Below are 26,501 nucleotides of genomic sequence, written 5' to 3'. Positions count from 1 at the left end.
AGACATAGGCTGATGGAGAAGCAGGCTTCCTGCAAGGAGCCTGATGCAGGACTCGATCCCAGGACCCTGGGATCATGCCTTGAGCCAAAGGCAGATGCTCAACTGGTGAGCCACCCAGGTGTCACCAACCTTAGATTCTTTGTATTAGTTGGTCCATCTGTCCAGAATGCCTTCCTCACACATCCTAATGATTAATTTATTCTCCTCCTTCAAGTCTTTGCTCAAGCATCAGATTATCAGTATGCCCTATCCTGACCACCAAATTTAATATTAAAAACTACCCTCTATCCTTTGCATCCAGGTCTTCCATATCCTGCTCTAATTTTGGTTGGAATATAAGCTTCTTGGGGACAGGGGTCTTTGTCTGCTTTGCTCACTGGTGTATCTCAAGAACACATGATCTGTGTTCAATAAGTATTTGCTGTAGATGAAAACACACACATTATTATGTACATTTGGATATATTTATCAGGAGCTTAAGTGCATTTTTATTTTAAAACTATGTTTTTAAAATACAATAATACACACTTATTATAAAGAATTCAATACAGAAATTGTATAAAGTAAAAAGTATCTGTTTCTACTAACCCACATCTAAATGTAATCACTATCTCTGATTTGCTGTCTACTCTTCCAGATTTCTCTTAATGCGCATACAGACATGCACACAGATACAAATATGTTTATAAAGATGGGACCATATACTTACATATTTTCTAAAACCTTTTCATTTACTATATCACAGACAACTTTCTACGTAAACACAGGTAGATCTATTTAGTTTTTCATTGTTCCATGTGTTCTACTACATGGATAGCTGAGATATTTTTTAATGAATAAGTCATTGGTTTGTGGAGGTTGCCATTACCTAGAATTTTATGCTAGGAAAACTTCATCAAATTTTTTAAAAAATTATTTAATTTAAACCCAATTAATCAATTTTTAATTTGAGATTTAAGATATTTAGGAAAAAAGGTTGACCCAGTTTACCTTTATCTATAAAGAAAAGAATTGCAAAACAAGTTATTTGCAAATAATATTACTAATGAAGAATTTAAGAAAATCAATACTTTTCTATTATCATTTAATAAAGATAATACTAGAGAAGGCCCATTTATTTTTAAATGATGTATTTTGTTATTTTGTATGTATATATGATGTATTTTGTATGTATGTGTATATATATATATACACACACACACATATACATATATGTGTGTGTGTGTGTGTGTTAACCAGAGGCAATTCTCTACCATTTACTAAATTAGTTTGAGATTGGAAGGGCAGAGCTCTTTGGATGATACCAACTCTGCCTCCCCTGTCCTACTCCACCCAGAGACACACTTTGCAGAAGCAGGTCTCCCCAAAACAGGTTAGGCTGTAGAGGCAGTGTGCTGAAAAACAGCTTCTATGCTTATTGAGCAGCTGACAAAAGGAGCCTGTATTAGGAGAATCCTGAGTACTTTTTGGTAGCCTACTTTTAGTTTCTGTACAACACTTGGAAGTACTCAAATCTATTCCTTGCCAAATATTTCTACTTTCACTGATTCAGGACCTTGCAGTCCCCCAGCCTCTCTACATTTTCACTTTTACTTAACACTTAACATAGAACTTACTATATACCAGGCCTCATTCTAATTGCTTTGTGATTATTAACTCATCTAATCTTCCTAGGTACTGTTACAATCCATTCTATATGTACATGTTTGCATGTAGAAGAGTATGTCTTAATCAGTTCATACTGTTGTGTATACCATAGACTGGCTTAAGCAACAAATATCTATTTCCCCAGTTGTGGAGGCTGGGAAGTCCAAGACCAAGGTGCCAATAGGTCTCACATCGGATGAGGATCTGCTTTCTGATTTGCAGGTGGCTATTTATTTTTGTACCTACCCGTGGTAGAGTTCAGACAGAGAGAGGTAAGCTCTGTTGGACATTTTCTTAAAGGGTACCAATCCCCTCCCAAATCACCTCCCACAGTCCCTACCTCCAAATACCATTATAGAGGGGATTAGGCTTCAACATAGGAATTTGGAGTGGGGGGGCCACAAACATTCAGTCCATAGCAGTGTGTGCGTGCATGTATCTACACATTGACATTTACCGGACACCTACTATGTGTAGGATTTCCACTCATTGTGTCATTTAATCCTCACAAGGACTTAGTACAACAGTGATCCTCAGATGATAGATGTGGATGTTGAGGAAGAGAGAAGGTACATAAGATGTCTTGGTAGGAGTGAGAGAAAGAAAGAATTGAAGTCCTTAATTTTGAATTTAATGAATGGAGATGTCTATCAACTAGCAGTAAGTCATCATGGTGACTAAATGAAATAATGCAGGGGATCCTTGGGTAGCTCAGCGGTTTAGCACCTGCCTTTGGCCCCGGGGTGTGGTTCTGGAGTCCCAGGATCGAGTCCCACATCAGGCTCCCTGCATGGAGCCTGCTTCTCTCTCTGCCTGTGTCTCTGTCTCTCTCTCTCTCTGTGTCTCTCATGAATAAATAAATAGAATATTTTAAAAAAATAAATGAAATAATGCAAATAAAATGCCAAATAAGGAAATTGATACATAGTAGGAGCCCAATATATATTTGTCAAATAGGATTGTCTACTTCCCTATAGAGACCATCTTTGACAAAGTTGCCTGGGTTTGACCGACACAGAGAATCTACCATCCTGACAGCAAAAGATATTCTACAGAAATTTTCAAATACCTATATTTCCTATAATTTTGGACAGATTCTTCTTCCTTCTCTCTTGCCAACCTGTATACACACACACACACAAACACACACACACGTACACACACACACCCTGTTCTCACCCTCAAATATGAGGCAGAGTGCAGAGACAAGACACCTTCCAGTGAGTCTGCAGACACAGACTCATGGATGGCTTTGCTCACAGGTGGACATGACCCAGAGTACGCCCATGCCTGTGAAACCAGTTTGTAGATACATTGCTCCCTCTTCTTTATATATGGTTTTCAGTGTGCTAGAGCTATTTTATCAGCCATAATGTGTTCATGTCTTCTTTTATAAGACTTCAGCATTTTCTAGAAATACGCACAGTGTCAAGACAGAAGAGAAAACTACTTACATGTGTGATATCACAAAAGAAGGAGGAACTAAGGAGAAAGTTTGGAGGCTTGTTTCCATGTTATCCTGTGCATCAGGATCACCTGAGGGATGTGCTCGGCAAGATGCAGACTTCCAGCATGCTACCCTAGACCTTATACACTCGATAGAGAGGTAATTCTGAAGTCTAACACACCCTTTTAAAATAACAGATATAACAACCTTTTAGTATCTTGAAATAGAATTCATAATAACAATCTATTTACACACCGAATTTTGAAACTCTTAATATTAGTAATAATGGGAGGTGATTATATCACTCTTCTAGCCATAATTTTCATCACATCCAGAAAAACCAAAGGATCTGTAAGACTTTGCACAATCTGGTCTCCTGTTTCCTGTCTGAACTCATATCCTATTTTTCTACCTCCTAAGCATGCTTCTCAAGCCACACTGGTCTCATCACTATTTCTTAAACAGCCTAGATAGATTGCCTCCTTGGGGCCTTTGCACTGCCTTTCTCCATGCCTGAAACATGCTTTCTCAGATGCCTACTGGGCTGACTCCTTAACATCAAGCATTCTCTCAAAAGAAAGATGAATGGATAAAGAAGATGTGGTTTATGTATACAATGGAATATTACTCAGCCGTTAGAAACGACAAATACCCACCATCTGCTTCAAGGTGGATGGCACTGGAGGGTATTATGCTGAGTGAAATGAGTCAATTGGAGAAGGACAAACATTATATGTTCTCATTCATTTGGGGAATATAAATAATAGTGAAAGGGAATAGAAGGGAAGGGAGAAGAAATGGGTAGGAAATATCAGAAAGGGAGACAGAACATAAAGACTCCTAACTCTGGGAAATGAACTAGGGGTGGTGGAAGGGGAGGAGGGCGGGGAGTGGGGGTGAATGGGTGACAGGCACTGAGGGGGGCACTTGACGGGATGAGCACTGGGTGTTATTCTGTATGTTGGCAAATTGAACACCAATAAAAAAAATTATTATTGAAAAAATATTTATTTGTTGACCATTTATCTGTGAGTTTACTTCTGGACTCTGAATTCCATTTCATTGATCTATGTCAGATTTTATACCAGTGCCATACTGTTTTGATCTCTATAACTTTGTAATAAATTTGAAATAAGATACCTACCTTCTCAGTGAAGCTTTCCCTGATGACTCTTTAACCTTTCAAGCCCCACCCCCACTCCTGAACTTCATTTCTCCTTCCTGGCTTTCTTCTTATTATTTTTTAAGCACTTTATCACTGTCTAAAATAGAATATATTTTGCTCTATTTTATTATCTTTTTTACTGTGTCTCCCTCATCCAAATATAAGCTCCATGATGTCAGGGATTGTTGTCTTTCTTGTTTACTGTTGTAATTTTAGGGCCAGGCACTGGCATATGGTACTCAGAAAACTGTTGTTGAATGAATGAATAGCAACATGATGCTCATTTCAATATGTTAATCCTACTATATGACACTGTGAATTGGTCAGACACTTGAAGTTGTAGATAAGATCCCGGTGACTGTGACATATATAAATGCAGACCGGGTCACTGAATTTTTGTTGGTAAATCCAATACCATGGGGAGCATTGTTAACAAGGATGTGATTTTCCAAACTGATAAGTCTTAGTGAGGTTTGAACAAATCAAAGTACGCTCTTCCTTTCAAATTACACAGGAATAGCATTCCTGGACGCACTGGTATGTAACAAAACAAAACAAAACAAAACAAAACAAAACAAAACAAAAACCAACTTCTTTGTGCTTAGTTGTAAATAGTTTGACTCTAGACTTGGAAAATAACCACTTTGTGGGTCTTTTAAAAATCACATGTAAAGGCAATTGTTCTCCTTGTCACATACTTCAAGATATCTGGTATCCTTGGCCTTATCCACTAAATGTCTAGAGTACCCTCTAATCATTGTGACAATCCCAAAATGCTCCCAGAGATTTCCAAAATGTCATATTGAGAGCTGCTGAGTTAGATGTTTTCTGTTTCAAATAACAGAAATTAAACCTGCAGTGGCTTAATAAAATAATATTTTTTGCTTCCTATAGCTGATCAGTCTGGGGGTATATCAACTTCAGGGAAGGCTTCATCAAGGATCAAATGATTTAGCTGGCACCTCAGTTCTACTATTTCTCATTCTCTCTTTCCTCAGATGTTGGTTCCACCTACCCAGCAATCTCACCAAAATGTCCTAGAGGCTTCATCCTGACCCAAGAGGCCTGCGGCTTATCTCCATCCCTGAGCCAAGCATCTGGCTGGAAAAAGTATGAAATGCTGACAATGAGAGTCCAGCCCTGGGGTTGGGGAGAGGTCATCCTGTGCAAACCTCATGACTGACCCCCTGGGGGAAGCAATGGTTTCCCAAAGGAAATTTGAGGGCATATTACCCTTGGGAGAGGGAACGGGTGCAGAGCAGCAAACAGCAGCTCCCCTAACTCCTGCCGAGTCAGTCTCTCCAGGAGGAGGGCCTGAAACAGCATTCTAACAAACTCCATATGAGATTCTTTTTATTTTAAAAGAGCTTTATTGGACATAATTTACATACCATAAATTTCATCCCTTTAAAATGTACGAGTCATGGGTTTTGGGTATACTCACAGCCTTGTACAATCATCACCATAATCTAATTTTATAACATTTCCTCCCCTTTAAGGGAAACTTTGTATCCACCAGCAGTCACCTGCTACCACCCCACCGCAGCCCTAGGGGATCATTAACCTGTCTCTATGTATTTACCTCTCCCAGCTATTACATATCAATGGAATCATAACAATATGCGGCCTTTTCTGTTTGGCTTCTTTCACTTAGCCCCATGGTTTCAAGGTCTGCTCATGTTGGAGCGTGCATCAATACTTCATCCCTTTCTATGACCGAGTAATATTCCACCACATGGATAGACCACATTTTGTAACCAGTCGTCAATTGACAGGCAATTGGGTTTGTTTCTGCTCTTTAGCTATTATGAATTATGCTGCCATGAGCATTCATATATAGATTTTTGGGTGGATGTAGGTTTTTCTCTCGTGATTTAATACCTGCAAGTGGAATTGCTGGGTCATGTGGTAACTTTATGTCTAACATTTTGAGGAACTAACAAACTTTTCTAAAGTGGCTGCATTATTTTGCATTCTCACCTGCAGTGTAGGGTTCTAAGTCTTCCCTATCTTCCACAACGCTGGTCATCATCTTTTTCATTATAGACATCTTAATGCTTGTGAAGTGGAATCTCATTTGTTTTCATATACATTTCCCTGCTGATTAGTGATGTCCAGCGTGTGCTTATAGGCTCTTTCTATACCTTCTTTGAGGAAGTGTTTAGATCCTTTACCCTTTTTAAAGTAGAATGTTTTTCTTTTTATCATTGAGGTGTAGAAGTTCTTTATAGATTCTGGATATAAGTCCTTTATTTTCCTTTTTTTTAAAGATTTTATTTATTTATTCATGAGACACACACACACACACACACACACACACACACAGAGAGAGAGAGAGAGAGAGAGAGAGAGGCAGAGACACAGGCAGAGAGAGAAGCAGGCTCCATGCAGGGAGCCAGACATGGAACTCGATCCCAGGTCTCCAGGATTAGGCCCTGGGCCGAAGGCAGATGCTCAACCGCTGAGCCACCCAGGCGTCCCAAGTCCTTTATTTTCCTATTCTGTGAGTTGTCTTTTTTTTCATGGTGTCCTGGGAAGCACTGAAGTTTTTAATTTTGATGAAATCCAACACATCAAACCTCTCTTTAATCACTTGTGCTTCTGGTGTTGCAGCTAAGAAATCTCTTAGGGATTCTTGAGAATCCTAAAGTTTGAGAACCAGATGCCCCTTAAGACAGATTTTAGCTATTTTTATTTTTTTCATTTAATTTATTTAAAAAGTTGGCCCTGGTCCTATAGTGGTGAATAAGCCAGATAGGGTTCCTGCTCTCATGGAGTTTGTATCTACCAATGGTGGCATACTATAAGTAAATAAAAAAAAAAATTAGATATGCTATACATTGAAATAAATTTTATATAGAAAAAGCATAGGGAGCTCTGAGAGAGAGCAAAGGTTAGAGAACCTCTTTTGGACTGGTCAGGGAAGACTTCTTTGAGGAGGTGACACTGAAGATGTGAAGGGTAAGGAGTCAATCTTTGAAGAGTAGGGGAATAATATTTTTTGCAGAAGGAACAGCATACTCACAGTTTTGCTTTGACTAGTTTTATGCAGACTACTGGATTGGAAAAATACTTTATTTTCAAGATGTCTTACCATATGCAGATTCCTCAAACAGCATTTAGGATTCACTTGGACAAAGCCTCTCATTATCTTAGTTCAGAAATCTTTGGGGGACTCCAAAAGGAATTACTTATGACGGTGCCTCGGAAAAGGAGACTTACTATGTATCTCTCTTTTCTTGAAAACAATTCTCACACAAAATCCATGTCATGTTTTTCACACAACTATACATGACTTAAGTGAAATAACTGATAACAATTTTTCTATCTTTTCTCTGCCTCCAAGTGACTACTGCTTACAGCTCATTATTAGCTCCAGAAGGAAAAAAAAAATCTTAAGAGAGCAATTGAAAAAATGCATTTGTTGGCAGCAATTTCTATCCTTGCATGTTCTAAGCTTATGAGCTATGGGAAGAAAAACCTTTGTGATAAATAATATATTTGATAACGAGCATCAGGGGAGCAAAGGCTTTCAGTTGAAGAGTTCAAAATGAAATAGAAGAAGTATGGGAAGGGTGTCTTTTTACATCATGAGTGGATATGAAGGCACAAGATCCATAATTGTTTTTCTTATTCTCTCCGCGCCAACCTATTGTGTATCTTCTCAGACCTTTCTTAAATAACAACTTTCAAAAGGGCTCTCTCTCAGCTCTCAGGCTCTGTGGCACCAGATGTCTTACTTACATTATCTCATTTTATCTTTTTAAATGCAACTGATAGGTATGAGTATGCCTATTTTATATATGAATAAGCTGAGATTCAGAAAGGTTAAATAAATAACTCCCTCGGGGTCACAAAGATTAGCCAGTGCCACAGTCCATGCTGATTAAAACAAACAAATAAACTAGGGACTTCAGAATAAAAGTTTAAAATAATCTGCTTTAACACACTGCTTTAAGCTTCTTCAGCATCTGGGTCTCTGGTGACCTAGACTCTGAGAGAAGTTTCAGCTTCCGGTTTTGGACCAAATAAAGCATCCATCCCATAGGAATATTAAGGCATCCATTAACTTTTTTTTTTTTTTCCCTCCCCATTATTCCATTTGTCCCTGAAGACGAGCTGGTGTTTGGGAAGTGCTAGACAGTAAATTATTGCTTTAAATGGTGCTTCAGTGGCCTAATAACAATAAGGAAGCAGCTCCCACAGTCCCAACCGGTAGATAAGGGAATACTTAATGCCTTCATCAAAGCAGATGGATTTCGGAGGAATCTGGGTCCTGCCCTGGGCACGGCATCAGTTTTCGCTGGAGTTTGGTGAACTGCGCTTTCTAAATTCTGACCTGAGTCTTGCAGACCGGGTTTCTCTTTCTCTCTCCCTCCTTCCCTTATGCAGTTCACCATCGGTCTCAACTTTTCTTCCCCTTATTTAGGCTGCAGCACAGAAGACGCAGGAGGCCAGCGGCCGGTCCAGACCGACGGAGACAACAGCACGAGAAGGAAGGGTTCTGCCGTCGGAGCTGGCGGCGCCGGGCTCTGCGCGCCGTCCTGATCGCCGCTGGGCCTCGCGGTCCGGAGAGGAGCGGAGCCGCGCCGCGGGCTGTGGGTCCAGGGCCGGCGGGACGAGGAGAGGTGAGGTGAGCAGCACAGGCCGGCCGGGGGCGCGGGGCGACCGCCAGGAGGGTGGGGCGGCGCGGAGCCCCCGGCGACGCCGAAAGTGTGAGCGCGAAGGCGCGGGCAGCGAAGGGGGACGGACGGCCCGAGGGCCGGGACTGGGACGGGGCGACCGGCTCAGGGAGGGCCCGGGCGGGGGGCGAGACAAAGAGCGGCGGGCGCGGCGGGTCGTGGGAAGGCGGGGAAGAGCGCGCGGGGAGGGCGGGCCCGGGGGGGGGGCGGCGCGGGGCCGGGGTGGGGGGGGCGGGGGGGGGAGAGCGCGTGGGGAGGGGGCGCGGGGCGGGCCCGGGGGGGGCGGGCCGGCGGAGGAGGGGCGCGAGCGCCGCAAAGTTACTTGGCCTGCGCCCGCCGGGGTCCGCGTGCTGGCGGCGGGCGGCGGGCGGCGGGAGGAGCGCGGCGGGGCTCGGCGGACTGAAACCCGAAACCTCCAGTCTGCGAGCGCGGCGGGGAGGAAGGAAGCGGCGGCGGCGGCGGCGGCGGCGGCGGCGGCCGAGGCGAGAGGCGGCGGGGCCGGGCCCTGAGCGGCGGCGGCGGCGGCGGCGGCGCGGTGAGCCGGCGGGGTCCGCGGGCCGGGCGGGAGCCGGGCGGAGTTCCGGGCGGGGGAAGGCGGGAGGGTCTCGGCGCCCCTTCGCCCTCGCCTCCCCGGCCCACGGCGCTCTTCTTTCCCCGCGCCCCCCCCGGCCGCGCTCCGCCTGCGGGTGGGGAGCCCGAGCCCTTTGTGGGAAGACCTTGGGGGCGCGCCCCTCCGCTGCGGCCGGGGGCTTCGGACAGGCCTTTCCCGGCCCGCGCCGATTCCCCACGCCGCCCGCAGCCCCTTTCTAAGCCCCCCGGGAGGGAGGGCAGGGCTTGCACGCGCGGGCCGACAGGGGCCGTGCTCGCTCCGGGCAGGGGGCTCACGCCGCGCTCGGGGACAGACGTGGGGGCGGGGGGAGCGGAGCGGCCGCGCCCGGCGGCTGGAATCCGCGCGCACCGGGGGAGCCCCATCCTCCCGTCCTCCCATCCTCCCGTCCTCCCGTCCTCCCGTCCTCCCGTCCTCCCATCCTCGCGGCCGGGCTCGGGGCGCTGTCTCCCCGAGGCTGGGTGGGAAGCGCGCCCAGAAGTCGCCGGGCCGACGCGGGGTGGGCGCCTCGGCCCCACTCATCTGTCAGAGGGAGATTGGGGTAGCTTTGGGGGGACTTGGCCAGCGTCCCGGGCCACAGCTTCACCCCGTGCCACCTTTCAACAAAGGCATGTGAGATGAGAACGTCTGTTGGATAGCTGGGACGCCCTGGTGCGCTTCCGAGAGGTCTGCTTTCCAGTAACCACACAGCTGGGCATTGGCATCACTTTATAGCACATCTCTGTGGGCTTTTTTGTTCGCTGTTGTACCTTTCATCCGCTTTTTCGAAGTGCTTTCAAGAGCAGGTCATTTGATCTTCTTCACTGTAGAGTAGGGAGGTGGTGTGGTTTTGGAGGGAAGGGACCTTAGTGCCTTGCTGAGTCCAGTGGGGGTAATGGTAACTTCGGGCAAGCCTATCTCAGCGTGCTAGAGGCTGGGGAGGATGGACGTCACCGGGTCTCTTTTTTGGGGTTCACCCCAGCCTCCTCTCTCCCAGTGACCTGGCCCTGGAGCTGAGCTGGGGAGAGTCACTGCATCAGGGAAATAAGTGGCCTTCCCTTCTGACCCATCTTACTGCAGCCACTGAGACAGGTGAGAAGAGGCATTTCCCAGGCCCTTCAAGCAGAAAGAGGAGGCAGGAGGACTTCAGATCACACAGACACAGGCTCTTCAGCCACCTTTCTTTAACTGGGATTTGTGTCACCCATTCCTGTCACTTCTTCCAAAGCTCCCCTCTTTTCTTGTTCTGGTCCACACCTATCCTGTTTTGTACCTGTAAGATGTTTGTAAGCACTTGTCATATACACTTTTTAATATCATTTACTTAACAGCCGGTGAAGTGCAATTAGCCTGTTTTATAGGTAGGGAAACAGACTCAAGAGAGGTAAGTACTCGGCTCAGGGGCCAGGATCGAACTCAGGTCTTTTGACTTTGGCAGCGCTTTTCACACAGGCAGGTCCTTGAACGCAGGACTTCTCCCGGCCCCAGAGTTCTACCACCGTGGCAGGGAGATTAGGGACTCCTCAAGAAGAGGCCTGCTTAGCATTTTAGAAACCAAATCCAAAGCCTCTGGTACTTATACCATTCTCTTTGTGTTGCAGCCCTGTGTGGTGGGAGTATCAGAGACGGAGGACTGTGTGGTCAGAGGGGCTGAGCTCTTTGTTTGGGTTCCACGGAAGGCAGAATGGGCTGAACTGGAACTGACCTAAATGTCCACCAAAGGAGGTACAGTTCTGTGGTGTAAACTCTGCTGCTACCTGGGCTGGTCGGTAAGCCTTGCTGCAGGAGGAGGGCTGGCAAGGGGTTGGGGGGGTGCCCATTGCTGGCTGGGAGCATGACTCGTTATAAAAAGACATGCAGGTGCCCCAGAACTCTAGCACATTATTGCTTGACCTGGATTTTAGGGGAAGCTGTAAATTTTCATGGGAATAAAAATCTCATGTTTTAAAAGTTGGTAACCAATTCAAAACAGTTTTCAAAATGTGCAGGGCAACCAAATTATGTGTGCAGGCTGGTTGTTTGCAGACTGCCAGCTTACAACCTCTGGGTTAGACCTCAGGAAGCAATGGGATGCAATAAAGCATGACTTGAGGGGAGGAGTGGTGTCTTCTAGCTGTTTTTCCTTGAGAACAAAAAACATCAACAAAGCTGGAGATGGCTATCAGTCCTGTCTGAGTTTGGAGGAAGGGTTGACTTTATGACTCAGTACTTCATTCATTCAGCCAGTGCTAATCTCATCTGATTCTAGTCTTACACCATGAGAATGCTTACAACGGGTATTATCTGTTTCCTTGGCCAGTTATGGGCCCAGCAGGCATTCAGGGCAGATATGTTCAGGGAAGCTGGGAGCATAAAGGAAGGCGTGTTCTATGTGAGCTGGAGTAAAACAGCAGGAGGCACATCAAATTTGGGCTTGGGTTTGTTTTTTACTCAAGTAGCAGGTGAGGGAGTGCTACATCAAGAGCAGAATCTGAAGCCAGGCAGCCTGTACCTATCCCTGCCATTTAACAAACCTGTGACCTTGGATAAATGATAGAAAGCATGCCTAGAGTGTAGTAACTTTTTTAAAAACATGAATTATTATAAGAGATTTTTTAAATGTATAGATAAATAAAATTCCCTGCACTTCTGCTCCATTCCCTGTCCTGGCTGAGAGGGAACCACTGTAAGTATATGATTTTCTAGGTCTTCCTCAGTGCCTGAGTATATGCCAACGGAGCCTGGAGGTATAGTTGAATATGTAACACATAGTTTATTGATACTATATTATAAAACGTGATAAAATATTCTCTGTATTTCCAACTTTAGGACCAACCTTAATATATTGAAAACATTTTTATTTTTATTTTTATTTTTTTTAATTTTTTTTTTTTATAAATTTTTATTTATTTATGATAGTCACAGAGAGAGAGAGGTAGAGACACAGAGGGAGAAGCAGGCTCCATGCACCGGGAGCCCGATGTGGGATTCGATCCCGGGTATCCAGGATCGCGCCCTGGGCCAAAGGCAGGCGCCAAACCGCTGCGCCACCCAGGGATCCCTGAAAACATTTTTAAAGATACATATGGGGATCATATATTATTGTGTGCTCTTTGACTTATTTTTTTGACTAAACAATGGGACTTGGATGTCTTCCAGTATCAAAAACATAGGGGTGCCTGGCTGGCTTAGTCAGTGAAATGTGTGACTCTTGATCTTGGGTCATAAGTTCAAGCCCTATGTTAGGTACAGAGATTACTTAAAAAGAAATAGAGGGGCACCTGCATTCCTCAGTTGGTTGAGTGTCTTCCTTCAGCTTAGGTCGTGGTCTAAGGGTCCTGGAATCGAGCTCAAAGTTGGGTTCCCTGCTCAGCTGGAGTCTGCTTCTCCCTCTCCTTCTGCTCTCCTCCCTCCCCCTGCCCCCGCTCATGCACTCTCTTTCTCTTAAATGAATAAATGAAATCCTTAAAAGAAAAAAAAGAACAGGGGTAGCCCGGGTGGCTCAGCAGTTTAGTGTCACCTTTAACCCAAGGGTGTGATTCTGGAGACTCAGGATCGAGTCCCATGTCAGGCCCCCTGCATAGGAGCCTGCTTCTCCCTCTGCCTGTGTCTCTGCCTCTGTATGTGTGTGTCTCTCATGAATAAATAAATAAAATCTTTAAAAAAAAAAAAGAAAAAAAAGAACAAAGGACATAGATATACTTCATTCTTTTTAATGGCTGCATAGTATTTCGTAGTATAGATTAACCATAATTCATTTAAACAATAGGTTATTTATGGGCCCTTAGACCCATTCCAAGCTCCTCTCTTACAAGTAATGCTATTGTGAACACACATCTCTGTGTACATGAGAGTATTTCTGGATAAAACTTACTCCTCCAAGTGAAGCTGGTAAGCCAAAGGGTATTTTACTTTAAGCATTTATTTAAGTAGATTTCCCTTTGTTTACTGGGATCTGGTGATTATGCAGGAAAAAAGATTGAATTTATTTACTTAGGTTTACTTTGGGGATAGATAGTATATATAAAGCACAACATTCAAAGGGTGTAAAAGGTAATACCTTCCTCCTACCTCAGCCCTTTTTCCCTTTTTGGACGCAACTAATTTTTCCAGTTTTTGTGTATTTATCTGGAGATAGTCTGTGCATCTGTAGGCAAATAAAATGTGTCTTCTGTTTTCTCCTTCTAAAAAATAAATATAGTAGTATTCTATTCTGCTACCTCATTCTGCTTATGGAGTTTTACAAAGTTAACAAACCTCTTAGAGACCATTCCCTATCGAAGTTCTATGCATTTTAGGTTCTCCCAAGTTTACATTTAAAAAAAAAAAAAAAGATTAATCAATGTACACTCCTTCACATTGCCCCATGAAATCCTTTTCCAGTTTTCCTGTCGAATTGTGATTTCATCAATTTTTGAGGCTCTTCCTAAATTCTGGACTTTAATTCTTTTCTTGTTAATACATCACATATCTTGCCTTTTATGTGTTCCTCCCCAGTTTTGCTTTGCTATGCCTTTGATGTGCCCAAGTGATGACTTTACGCAGCTGAATCTGTATTGCTTTTCTGTGGAACTTCAAGTTTTTGGGCCTGCTTGGGAAGCTGTCTCCTATCTCAAGATTACCTGTTCTAATATTTTCTCTTTTCCTTCCATTCTTTCTTTGCTTTTGTTCATTGAAACGTATTTTACATTAATGTTTCTTTTCTTCTGTCTTTTCTCAGGTTCCCTCATCTATGACACTGGGGAAGTCGGGGTTTGAATTTGCCTGTGAGCCTCGTTAGTCCATACGGGAGCTCTGTTTTCTTTCATGTTTTAGAGGAACTTTTTTGTTTTTAAATCAGGTCTTAAGGATGGGCTCTTTCCTGGGTGGGAGAAGATGGAAAATGGGCATTCTCAGCAGACACATTGCTGTGCAAAGTCATGGAACAGAGGAATAGCACTGGGTGTTTGGAGAAGTGGGAGTGATTCAGAGAGCTGCAGTGGAGGGTGCTGCAAATGAATGTGTTGTGCAGGTGGCTGGGCCAGGCCTGGCCTGACCACGCTGGTTAGGAGTCGATCAGTCTAGCAGCGCTGGGGAGTGGTGAGGGAGACCAGAGGTAAGAAGATGAAATAGAAATGTCCGGTAGTCATTGTGGGGAAAGATGGTGAGGCTTGGAGCTGGGGTAGTGGCAGTGACCATGAATTTTGAGTTAGAATTTACTGATGCAGTAGATGTCTGTGATAAGGAATGGAACCAGCCAACATTTATTGCTTTACGTACAGCATCTCACTGAAACCTAGCAAGTCCTATGAAAATTTAAGGCTCAGATATGTTTATTAACCTCCCCAAGGTCACACACTCAGAAAATGTTAGTCAGGGCCTTAGCCCCCTCAGGATTACCTAGCACGAGTACTCTCTGATGTCCTAGGTTTCTGTGTTGAGTGATCTGGGTGGGTGGTGATGTTTTTCCTAGAGTAGTGAAAAACATGAAGAATAGCATATTGAGATGGTAGACGCAGAGACGATGAATTCCATTTTGCACGTGTTCTAGCTGAGGTGCCTGGGTGTGACATATGGGAGGAAACACTCACTGGGTGGGTGGATATGAATCGGGAATTCCAAAGAGTTGTCCAGGATATAGATGGGGATTTTGGAGTCCTCACCATTTAAGTTGGTATATAGAGAGAGCACACCGAGAGAGATGCTAGGTATTGAATGGGACTCCTTTTACAAGTGATGAAGATCCAGTTTACATTGGCTTAAGCAGAAAGGAAAGTTATTGGCTCACACCACTAAAAAGCTCAAGAGTGGCTTCAGGCATGGGTTCCAGGTTCAAACGATTTTGTTGGGACTCATTTTCTTACCTGCTCTGGTCTCAGGCTCTCCCTTCAAGATGGCTAGGGAATGCTACCAGGTTCAAATCCAGTGGGAGAGGGATGTCTTTCTCCCAGCTACCCCAGCAACAGGCCCTATGCCTCATAAACTCAGTGGCTCAGAGGGAGTCGGAATGTACTGGTTGGCGCGGCATAAAGCATATGCCATATCCGTGAAGGCACATGGACTTCAGGTCTACAAAGGGTGACTCTCCAGGAGAGACTTGGGGACAGCTCTCAGAGCAAAGGGATATAGGGGGATAAGCAGTTAATTTCCTCTACAGATGGGAGAGGAAGAAGTAGTGTGGCAGAGGGCATCCTGGTAAGCAGTGGCACTGACGGGCGCTTAAGGAGGCATGTTGGATTTGGTGAAGAAGTCATCCTTGCTCAAAATAAAGACAGTCATCTGTTTGACACTTGACAGGGACTGCCTTCTAGAGGGCTCACCTTCCTACCTGCATTCTACACCCCACGGTTCTGCGGAGCTGTAGTGACAGGACATTGGGCTCTACCGATGATTACGGTAATCACATATGTAGCTAAGTAACTCACTCACTTCTCTGGGCTTCTCTTTCATCATCTGTAAGATAACATGGCTACACTGAATTGCTCCTGTGGCCTCTTTTAGTTCTGAAATGCTGGAGATGAATGAATCTCATCACTTCAAACCACCTTGTTACCACAACTCTGGTCCAAGCCTTCACCTATCACTTAGGCTTCAGCAGCCACCTTCTAACTGGTGTTCCTGCCTCTACCATCCCCCCACATCTGTTCTTGACCCAGTAGCAATGTGACCCTTTTAAAACATGTCAGTCACATTGCTCCAGGGGTCTCTGTCACACATGGGCTTTTATCCATGCTCCTCACCACGGTCTGGTACCCTCTGTGATGTCATCTAGCTGGTCTGCTGGTCCCTCTTCTACTTCGCCCCAGCATTCTCACCATTCCTTAAACTCAGCAATCTCATTCTGCCTTAGGGCCTTTGAACAGGTTCTTCCCTTGGCCTGAAATTCCTTTGCATTGTTTTCTGCTTTGATCAACTCTCTCCTGGGAGAGACCTTCTGACTACCCACTCCCCCAATCACCCATTCCTTCCCCTTTCACCCTGCTCTTTCTTCATGGCATCTACCACTATCTGTAATTATTTTGTGTATTTATTGTCTCTTTGTTTACGGTCTGTATCTCCTCACCCATGAATGTGAGCTCCGGAAGAGAGATTTCGGTTCCATTTTCAGTTCTGTGTCCTAGTGGCTTAGCACAAAGTAGGAATTCAGGAAACCTTTCTGGGGGTCGCTGAGTGACGGATGGGAAGGGGGAAGCTCGGAGTATCCAGGAACCCGTGGCAATGTGGTAAGGGTGGGAGGGGACATTCTGTATTCCTCAGGGCTTTTTGTGATGGCCTCTGTCTCAGATATAGTCATTAGAAAAAAAAACCTACTGACCCAATGTGAAGTCCATTGTGGGGCTCGATCTCATAACCTTGAGACCATGACCTGAGCCAAAATCAAGAGTCAAACACCTACCTGACTGAGCTGCCCTGGCACCCATTTATTTCTTTTTTTGGTAGCTCATTACTAGTGTATAGAAATGCATCTGATTTCTGTGTGTTAATTTAGTATCCTGGGACTTTACTGAATTCATTCATTAATGTTTGCTTTTTAAGATTTTTTTTTTTTAAATTGAGAGAGAACACAACCAGGGGAATGGCAGGCAGAGGGAGAAGCAGGCTCCCCACTAAGCAAGGAGCCTGAAGTGGGTTTCCATCCCAGGGCCCTGGGATCATGACCTGAGCTGAAGGCAGATGCTTAACCTGCTGAGCCGCCAGGCACCTCCAGTTTTACTCTTTCCTTTGCAATTTAGATGCCTTTTATTTCTTTTTATTGCCTAGCTGCTCTGGCAAAGTCATATAATCCTCTTGACAATCACATAAAGTAGGTTAATTTCACTCTCTTTTTCCTGTTGGGGAATTTGAAGCTTAGAGAGGTTACATGACATACACAGGTCATATGAAATTCAAACCTAGTTTCTGTCAAGGTTCCAAAAACTGGTTTTTATATTGAATATCAGATCAACTTAGATATTAAAGAGTAGGGGGCATATAAAATATTTTCTCCCACATGCAAGGTGCTGTTGGGAATTCATAGGGGAAACTGAGGAAGAATTAATAAGTTTTCTGGAGGAGTAAATGTCCTTACCTAAAATAAAAACTTGTGCTAAGACCTGCATATTTTGACAGAATAACTAAAATGTAAAAGGAAAGCTATAGGTAGTAAGACATAGGAAGGGTCACTGTGGAGGTGGAATGTTCCAGAAAGTTTTCTTCAAAATTTTACTGTTAAGGGAGATCTTGAGCTAGATATTATTCACATAAGTGGCAACAAAGGTCAGGGACCAGGAATGGCATATGGTAGTGCTTTCCAAGCTTCCCAGGCTGTGTGGATCCTCCTCTCCTTTTAACATCACTTCAGCTGGAGAAAATGCTTAATTACAAAAAGCTGCTTTGAATCAATAACGATGTGAAAAACGAATGTTAATTTTATCGACCACAATGGCATCTGTAGACATTTGAAGAATAGTAGTTCCATATGCAAGACTTCATTTGTTTGGTCTACAGACAGTTAACTGCCACCCACAGTCTGGAAAGCATGACTTTGAGGATGTGTGATAGGATAGTTTGTAGAGGAAATAAAAGGGAAGATATCCAAGAACTAGTAACACTCTGCCTTGTTACACAGGCCAGGGCAGGTAGGGTCTGTCTCTTCAAGAAGTAGGCTTGGCCTTTTGGAAAAAAATTTTTAAGATCTTATTTATTTATTCATGAGAGACACAGAGAGAGAGGCAGAGGCATAGGCAGAGGGAGAAGCAGGCTCCCTGTGAGGAGCCCGATGCAGGACTCGATCCCAGGATCCCAGGATCACTACCTGAGCAAAAGGTAGACGCTCAACCACTGAGACACCCAGGTGCCCTAATTTTAGTATTTTTTTAAGTAGCAAGAAGGAAACTGCAATATTGTTGAGCCTCGTTAGTTAGATTTTATACCACCAGAAAGCTGGATACGTAAGTGCAGACAAATATACTATACAGTGAAGGTCTAACATTACAATTTTCCAAAAGATTTAGAAGTGATACTACTTTAAAACATTTAAACAATGTCCTCAATTTTAGCAATATGAATTTAGCTTGCTAGGCTCTAGGAAGATAATGAATAAAACAAATAAGGGTAAAAGCCAATTAACATAATAACATTGTTTATCTCATGGTAGAACTACCTAGTGTGCCAGGATGCCCTGTGTCCCATGGTTCATTCACATATTCAATTATTTATCACATATATTGAGTACCTGTAATTTGTCAGTCACTATTCTAACTGGTGAGGAAATTTGCAGGACAGAATTTCTTGTGCTCATGAAGCATATAGTCTTGAGGGAGAGAAAGGCATTAATTAACAAGATAAATAAATATGTACATCTGTACTAAAGAGAAAAAGTAAGGAAAGGACTGGAGCCACAAAGTGTTGGAGAGGGTTATGAAAAGCAGTGTGGGCTGAGAAGGCCTTGCCCAAAAGGTGGTTTGAATTAAAACCTAGAGGAAATGGAAGAGCAGCCCCCAAAGATATCTAGGATAAGGGCATTCCAGGCATAGAAATAGTAAGTGCAAAGGCCCTGTGGTAGATGTGTGTTGATGTATCTGTGCAATAGTGAGGAGCCAGTGTGGTTGAAGTGGGTATAAAAAGCAGGTTTTATTACAAGGTTGAACAGTAATGGAGAGCTACATCATCTAGGAAACTGCAGGGCTTATTCTGAGTGATACCTCTTTAGGATTATGAGTAAAGCAGTGACTTGTTCATTTGTTTTGGCCTCTGAACAGGCTCATTCTGGTTGCTGTGTTGAGAATGGGGACACTATGGTAGATGCAGGTAGGCTAGCGAGGAAGGTATTTTAATAATCCAGAGAGAAGGTATAACATAGCCTGGACCAGAGTGATGGTAGCAAAGATAGTAAAACATAGTTGAATTCTAGAAGCATTTCAAAATCAGAGCCCGTAGATTTGCTAATAAATCAGATAGGAGGTGAGAGAGAGAGAGAGAGAGAGAGTAAGGAGTCAGGAGTGACTCCTCAGTTTAGGGTTTGAGCAACTGGGAGGATGGGGGAGCCATAACATGAGAAAGAAGAACTTGAAAAGAGAGGTCTGAGAGAATCTAGTTCCGGACGTGCTAGGCATGCCATGCTGGTGACATCTGACTGGAGATGTGGAGTCGCCACTTGCACCTATGAGTCGGGAGCTCTGGGGGAGTGGCACTGGCTTCTCTCTGCCAGAGCGAGAGATCCTGCCGGGACCATTGGCCCACCACACTCATGTCTGGCAGCAGCGGCAGGTAATTGGGAGCCGCCTTGGGCAGTCCTGACCTGGCCTGACCCAGCTTTGCCTTTGGGAGCTGCTGGGTCCCAGTTCCAGGCAGGATGGCTGCGGGCCAGCACGGCGGAGGCTTTCCCGAGCCTGCCCTGGAAAAGCTGGCGTTTCTGCTATTCTCCCACCCAGGGGTATCATGTGGTCTGGGCTGGGCTGTCCAGTGGCCCTGGCACAGGAAAGCTAGCCGCCTTGTGTGCAACTGGAAGAACAGTTTCTTTAGTAGGTCTTGCACGACCTTCAGGCTGCTAAAACTTGCCCAGAGAGCTGTCTGTGGTCACACCCTCCACACTGCCCTCCCTGCCTTTTCTCTCTGGACTTAGGACTCTCCCCTGGTGAGTTGTCTTCATCGAGACTGCAGCTGGCTGCTTGTGGACTCTCTGGGAGGCAAAATGGACCATCCCCTGTCCCCGTTGACTGGGAAACACCAGGGTGATGCTGGCAGCGGCTGGTGTTGCTGATGGCGGCCTGGGACACAGGCCAGTGACCCTTTGAAAAAATTCAGCAGACAGCCCACAGCTCCACATCCAGCTTGGCGCGGTACTGAGTGTTCTCACATCCTCCACCGTGCACGACAACTGCAACAAAGGAGTCTGATGACCAGAAAGTTGAATTTCATCTTGCTGGAGACGAAGGGTTTTCCTTAGGGTGCTCAGCTGTGGGGTCACTGTGCCCGAGGAGCCGGTGAGGATGGTCCAGGCCGGACACAGCTCACACCCTCTCTGTTGCTGGAGGAGAGGACTCCAGGGGCCCTCTGACAGTGTGTGAGCATAGCCACTGCCTTCACTGGATGACTCCCCAAACCCTGTCAGAGGAGTGAGAGAGGAGGAATCCAGATACATATGTTTTTCAGCTTTTTAAAATTGTATTTAACATAAAGCTTGCCATCCTAGTCATTGTTACTTCACAAATCAGTGGTACCGACTACATTGTGCAGCCTTTCCCACTGTCCATCTCTAGAACTCTTTTCATCTGGTAAAACTAAACCCATTAACCAATCCCCCTCCCTTCCACCCCTCCCTCCTGGCACCCACCATTCTGCATTCAGTCTAATTCTGGCCGCTCTGAGCACCTCACATTAAGTGCGATCATGTAATATTTGTCACTCTGTGGTTGGCCGACTCCATTCGACATAGTGTCCTCCAGCTTCATCCATGTCGGAGCCTGCGTTAGAATCTCCTTTGGAAAGCTAAATAATATTCCAGCCTGTAGGTGTTCCGTGTTTTGCTTATCCGTCATCACTCAGCGGATGCTTGGGTGCTGCCTCGTTTTAGCTAGTGTGAATAATGCTGTTGGGAACATGGGTGCACAAGTATCTCTTCGAGACCTTGCTTTTAGTTATTTTAGGTTTATAACCAGAAATGGAACTGCTAGATTGTATGGTAATTCTGTATTTGACTTTTTGAGAAGCCCTCATGCTGTTTTCTGCAGCGGCTCTTTCAGTACATTCCCACCAGCAGTGCAGAAGGGCTCCAGTTTCTCCACATCCACATCCTCACCAACACTGGTTGTGGGGTTTTTCCCCTTATAGTAGCCATTCTAACGAGTATCAGGTGATATTTCCTCATAGTTTTATTTGCTTTTCCTAATGCCCAGTGATGTTGAGCATCTTTTCATATGCCTGCTGGCCATTTTATAGTTCTTTTTTACACACAGATGTTTTTTAGGTTGTTGAATTTTAGGAGTTCTTAATACATTCTAAATATTAGTCCCTAACCAGATCTATGATTTGCAAACATGTTCTCCCATCCTGTGTGTTGCCTTCTTCCTCTGTGGATAGCACTTTTAGATGTACAGAATTTTAAAATCTTTGTGAAGTCCAGTGTGTCTATTTTTTTCTCTTTCTGTACCCTTGTTTCCTGTCCAAGAAATGATTGCCAAATTCCATGTGGTGACTTTTTTTTTTAAATTTATTTATGATAGTCACAGAGAGAGAGAGAGAGGCAGAGACCCAGGCAGAGGAAGAAGCAGGCTCCATGCACCGGGAGCCCGATGTGGGATTCGATCCCGGGTCTCCAGGATCGCGCCCTGGGCCAAAGGCAGGCGCCAAACCGCTGCGCCACCCAGGGATCCCTGGTATATTTTTTGTTGGTTATTTAGGCTTCAGTCACCCTGTTCTCCCATTTATTTGTTGTTTCTTTCCCTCTTTCAATAAACTTATTATACCAATAGATCAGTAGCATATTTTAGACTTAGTAAATCTTTATGAGCCATTCCACAGACAGGGCAAGTATTCCCAGTAGAGGAGAGGCAGAAGCAAAAACAAATTGGAAATGGAAACATATGGCTTAGCAGGCTGGAGCAGAAAGCCCACGAACGGGTTGGTGGGTGAGAAATTTGAAATGTAGGTGAGGCCACACCGTGTTGAATCTTCTCCCATGGTGAATGGTTAGATTGTAGATAGATGGTAGCATCATAGCCATTGGACCAAGCTGTAGAGCTGCTACAACCTATTGTCCTCTCAAACTCAGCACTTAACCTTTCTGAGCCTCAGTTTCCCCATTTTATTTATTTAGCAAACACGTGATTCCAAACACTATGCTGAACACTGTAAAAATACTAACTCATTTACTTCTCTCACCAACCCTATGAGGCAGGTGCCTGAGCAAGAGAATTGTCCCCATTTTTCAGAAGGGAAGCTCATGTCCAGAGAGTTTAAGTAACATGTCAAGGTCCCAGAGCCAGTAAGTAGTGGAGCTGGGATTTGAAGCCAGGCTCTCTAATTCCAGAGTTCATGCTCTTAACCATGTTATGCTGTCTCTCTGAAACAAGGAGAAGCATAATTCCTACCTCTAAAAGTTACCCAGATGATCTGATGAGATGCTGCACATAAGGGCACGTTGTATGTCTCACAGTATTTTCCGAACACTTTATTATTAAAAGTAATTAAGCAACACTGTGGACATGGATGAGATTCTCAAGGGTATAGGGAGAAAGGGATGGATCAAGGAGCAAGCCTTGGGAAATGTCTGTGCTGAGGAACGAGGGTTTGGTTTTGGGAAGACCTTGAGCAGACTCACTGTTGACCTATGTGGGACAGGGTCACAGTCAGTGAGGAGCCCTGACCTCCAGCCTGCTAGTCTCTACAAATAGATGCCGTGAAGGGCAGTGAGGTACTCAAATGGATGACGCTTGTGCAGAGGGGACTGAAGCCAGGTCTCTCCCGCTGGCGCACCAGGAACCCAGTCGGGGACTGTAAGGCTGTTCGGATTCTGACTGTAGCTTTTTTTCCTTCTGCGGTGCATTTTCCCAAGCAGACTAGAGCTCACACCTGCCCTACATGTGAAGTGAGAGGCTTGGAACTAGGACATTACTAGGTTTGTGGTGGCCTTGTGGGGACAGGAACGAAGTGCACAGTGCATGGTAGCAGACTCTGGGCTAGCTGGGCAGGCCTCCCTCTGGGGTTGCTGAGGCCAGCTTGCCGCACTTGCCATTTTGGGGACAACTTTGATGTCAGTGCAGGGGAAAGATGGCAGGACGATGGGGATCCTGGGGATCCCTGGGGAAACCCAGGCATCTTGTGATCCCTCTCTGGCTCTCAGTGAGTTGTGTGGTCTGGTTTGAAAGTGGGAGGGGTGGGGTTTACTGTCTATCTCAGTTACCTTGGTGCAAAGCCAGGTAGCTATTAGAATCTTTTTTCCAACTGCACCTCCCCAGCTGGTGATTGTTGTGTATAAAGCGCTTGGAGGTGCTGAGATGAAGAGGACCTGAGAGAATTGCCAAAACAATGCTGTACTGACCTCACCTGGGCTTGTTTGAAGTGGTGTTTAGGAATACTTCCTCGCCTGGAGGGTTGTTTATTTGAGTATCTTATGTACCTGCCTGGCTCTTGATTGGCATTTACTTTCTTTAGCAGAGGGTAGCTGGTGGTCCCAGCTTTCGGGCTGCTCAGTCTCCTTTTTTTTTTTTTTTTTTTAAGATTTTATTTATTAATGAGAGAAACAAGGAGAGAGGCAGAGACACAGGCAGAGGGAGAAGCAGGCTTCTTGAGGGGAACCTGATGTGAAACTCGATTCCAGGACCCTGGGATCACGACTTGAGTCGAAGGCAGACGCTCAACCACTGAGCCACCCAGGCATCCCTACTCAGGCTGCTCACAGAGTGGGGTGGCTGTGGAGGAGAAAGTGAACTAGGTATAATTAAGAATATCAGAAGAGAATCTTCTGCCAAAAGAATCTTTTTCTATAGAAGACTTAGGGAGAGGACAGGTGTGTCTCATCCTGTCTGGCAGCCCTGTGTTAGAGAAGTGTCTCCTTCTGACCAATATGGCCTCCTAGCAGCCCCCTGAGCCAGGGCCAGTTGTATGCAGGCTCTTGGGCTGAACCTTTTTTTTTTTTTTTTAAGATTTTATTTATTTACTTGAGAGAGAGAGAGAGAGCACACAGGTAGAAGCAGACTCTCTGATGAATAAGGACCCTGACACGGGGCTCCATTCCAGGACCGGGAGATCATGACCTGAGCCGAAGGCAGACGCTTTACCAGCTGAGCCCCCCAGGTACCCCCCAGGCTGACTCTGACAGCCTCACTTACAAGGGGTGGAGGGCAGGGGTGGCCTCCTTTTCTTTGTAGAGGCTTGTAGGCTGGGCCACAGATCTCCTGATCCCGAAGAGACCGCTCTCTGGGGATGAAAAGGAGTCCATGATGCTTGTGTCCATCAGTCTGCAGCAAGAAGGAAGAGATAAGAAGGTTTTTAGGATGAGGCTGAGGAAGGCCGAGCTGTGCCTGAGGAGTCAGCCTAATCTTAAAAAAAGGGAAGGTTCTCGGGATTAATCTCCAAAAAAGTGGGGTCTTGACATTTTGTATGAAGACCATGGCATATCAGAATATTAGCTGGGATTCTTTAAGTTGCAAGTGACAGAAACCCAGCTTAGCTGGCCTCAGTGAAGGAGAAAATGTACTCAAGAAGAACAAGAAGATTGAGAGTCTCAAATTATTTCATCAGCATCTTTGGATGGATCCATTGCATTCCCTCTCCCTCTCTCACTATCCTTCCCTCAGCTTTGCCCATGAGCGCTCTCCTCAGAGTGCCAGAGAGCCAGCTGCTCCACCTCTAGGCCCAGTTTATCAGCCGACCAAGCTCTGGTAGCTAGTCTGTCCTTCAGCAGATCCAGCCAAAGTCCTGAGTCATGTGGCCATAGCCAAAAAATGGAGGAAGCATCCTTTCCCATTGTGAAATCAGGGTAGACCTTCCAATGCTAACACTAGAGAGAGGGAGACCTGTGGGGAGAGCTTGCTGTGTGCCACTAGGCACTTGGTACAAATAAACGTAAACTTAGTTCTCATAATGACTACGAGGAAGATATATTCTTTTTATAGATGAGGAAACAATAAGTTTTTGTATCTAATAAGTAGAGAAGCTAGACCTCACACCCAGGCGGTTTAGCTGTGCTGTTTGTACACTTCACCTCCAGGCCACCGTCTTTTTCTGACAAATGTGAGATGACAGTGGTCTGAGCAGGAAGGATGGCCACTACAACTTGATGAAAATCAGAGTTCTAGGTAAAAATATGAGGTGAGATCATCCTATCCAAATTTGCACAATTAAACAAGAGAGGTAATCTACCCTTACCTTGTAGTAATTCTGTTTCTGCAGATCAAGGTACTTCTGGGATCACTTCTTGGAAATTACCATGCAAACTGGTTTATAAAACACAATAAATACCTGTCTCAATATTCCGTAACACTGCGTTATTTTTTAACCCAAAATAATACTGTATCAAGATTTGGCTTTGAATGACTTGAAGCCATCGCCAGGAATCCAACCCAGCAGACTGTTCACCGTCTCTAGGAATGGCCAAGAGGCCAAGGTAACTCCAGAAGAGGTACATCCGTGCTACACTGAGCCATGGCAGGAAAGAGGAAGGAATGTGAAGCCTTCCCTGGTAACCTGTCAGGAGTAACTTCTGATTCGTTTGTTAAAACCCCAGTCATGCCTCTCATTCTCTCTCTTTTACAAATAAATAAATAAATAAAATCTTAAGAAAAAAAAAAACTACCTCAGTTATGGAACACATGTGTTGTTTCTTAGAGATACGGCACAAGGCAACAAGGCAGGGCACAGTGAGTGTGGGAGTTCTGAACCACCTTTGTGTCTGGCGGCAGAACTGGCCCACAGAGTGGTAATGTGAGTCACACGTGAATTTGCTTCCATTCAATGGGCCCCGGCTTGTCAGGCCCTGGGTAAGCGGGCTGCCTGCCAGGACGCCTTCGCTGGCTGGGGCAATCTGAGTCCTCTCTCTTGTTCTTTAAAGGTACACCCCTGGGGGATTTGTTGGGGTTGTGCCTCCCCACTGCACAAGTTGGGAGGCCTCCTGGCAGAGGCCGGGATTTTGGAGTTCCCTGGTGGGCAGCTCTTTGGCCCACACACCCCTTCTGCCTCCTGGGAAAGGTTGGACCAGAGAGCCTCAGCTCTGCAGGCAGCCCTGGGTTCTCTGGTCCTACAGTTCACAAGTGTGCCTATTGTAGGGCCTCTGGAGAGTAACAGGGGAGAGTACTGCTTTATTAATTCTTTTCCCTGTCCTTTCTATGGTTTTTTTGTTTGTTTGTTTGTTTAGGTTTCGTTTTTGGTTGTTTTTTTTTTTTTTAAGATTTTATTTATTTATTTATTCATTCATTCATTCATTCATTCATTCATGAGAGACATAGAGAGAGAAGCAGAGACATAGGCAGAAGGAGAAAGAAGCAGGCTCCATGCAAGGAGCCCAATGTGGGACTCCATCCCAGATCCCAGGATCAC

At 45.1% G+C, this 26,501-nt stretch overlaps 1 protein-coding gene across 6 annotated transcripts in view; it reads left to right on the top strand.

The window, feature by feature from the left end:
- Nucleotides 1–5,255: 5,255 nt before the first annotated feature.
- Nucleotides 5,256–26,501, top strand: part of GPR161 (G protein-coupled receptor 161) — a 58,186-nt gene continuing 36,940 nt past the window's right edge. Inside the window, exons 1-3 of one of the 6 annotated variants that reach the window (XM_072830487.1) lie at nt 5,256–5,369; nt 8,689–8,887; nt 11,129–11,252. In XM_072830487.1, the coding sequence (XP_072686588.1) occupies nt 11,237–11,252 (16 nt within the window). In that variant the 5' untranslated portion in view covers nt 5,256–5,369; nt 8,689–8,887; nt 11,129–11,236. Of the gene's footprint in view, nt 5,370–8,688; nt 8,893–9,432; nt 9,477–10,484; nt 10,620–11,128; nt 11,297–15,782; nt 15,882–26,501 lie in introns of those variants that run through there. The other 5 variants (XM_072830485.1, XM_072830488.1, XM_072830489.1 and 2 more) reach the window with 5 other exon arrangements.

The sequence above is a fragment of the Canis lupus genome, chromosome 6, assembly GCF_048164855.1.
Source record: "Canis lupus baileyi chromosome 6, mCanLup2.hap1, whole genome shotgun sequence".
Classification (NCBI taxonomy): Eukaryota; Metazoa; Chordata; class Mammalia; order Carnivora; family Canidae; genus Canis; species Canis lupus.
The sequence above is the reverse complement of the archived record's forward strand: the minus strand, read 5'-3'. Positions and strand labels throughout refer to the sequence as shown.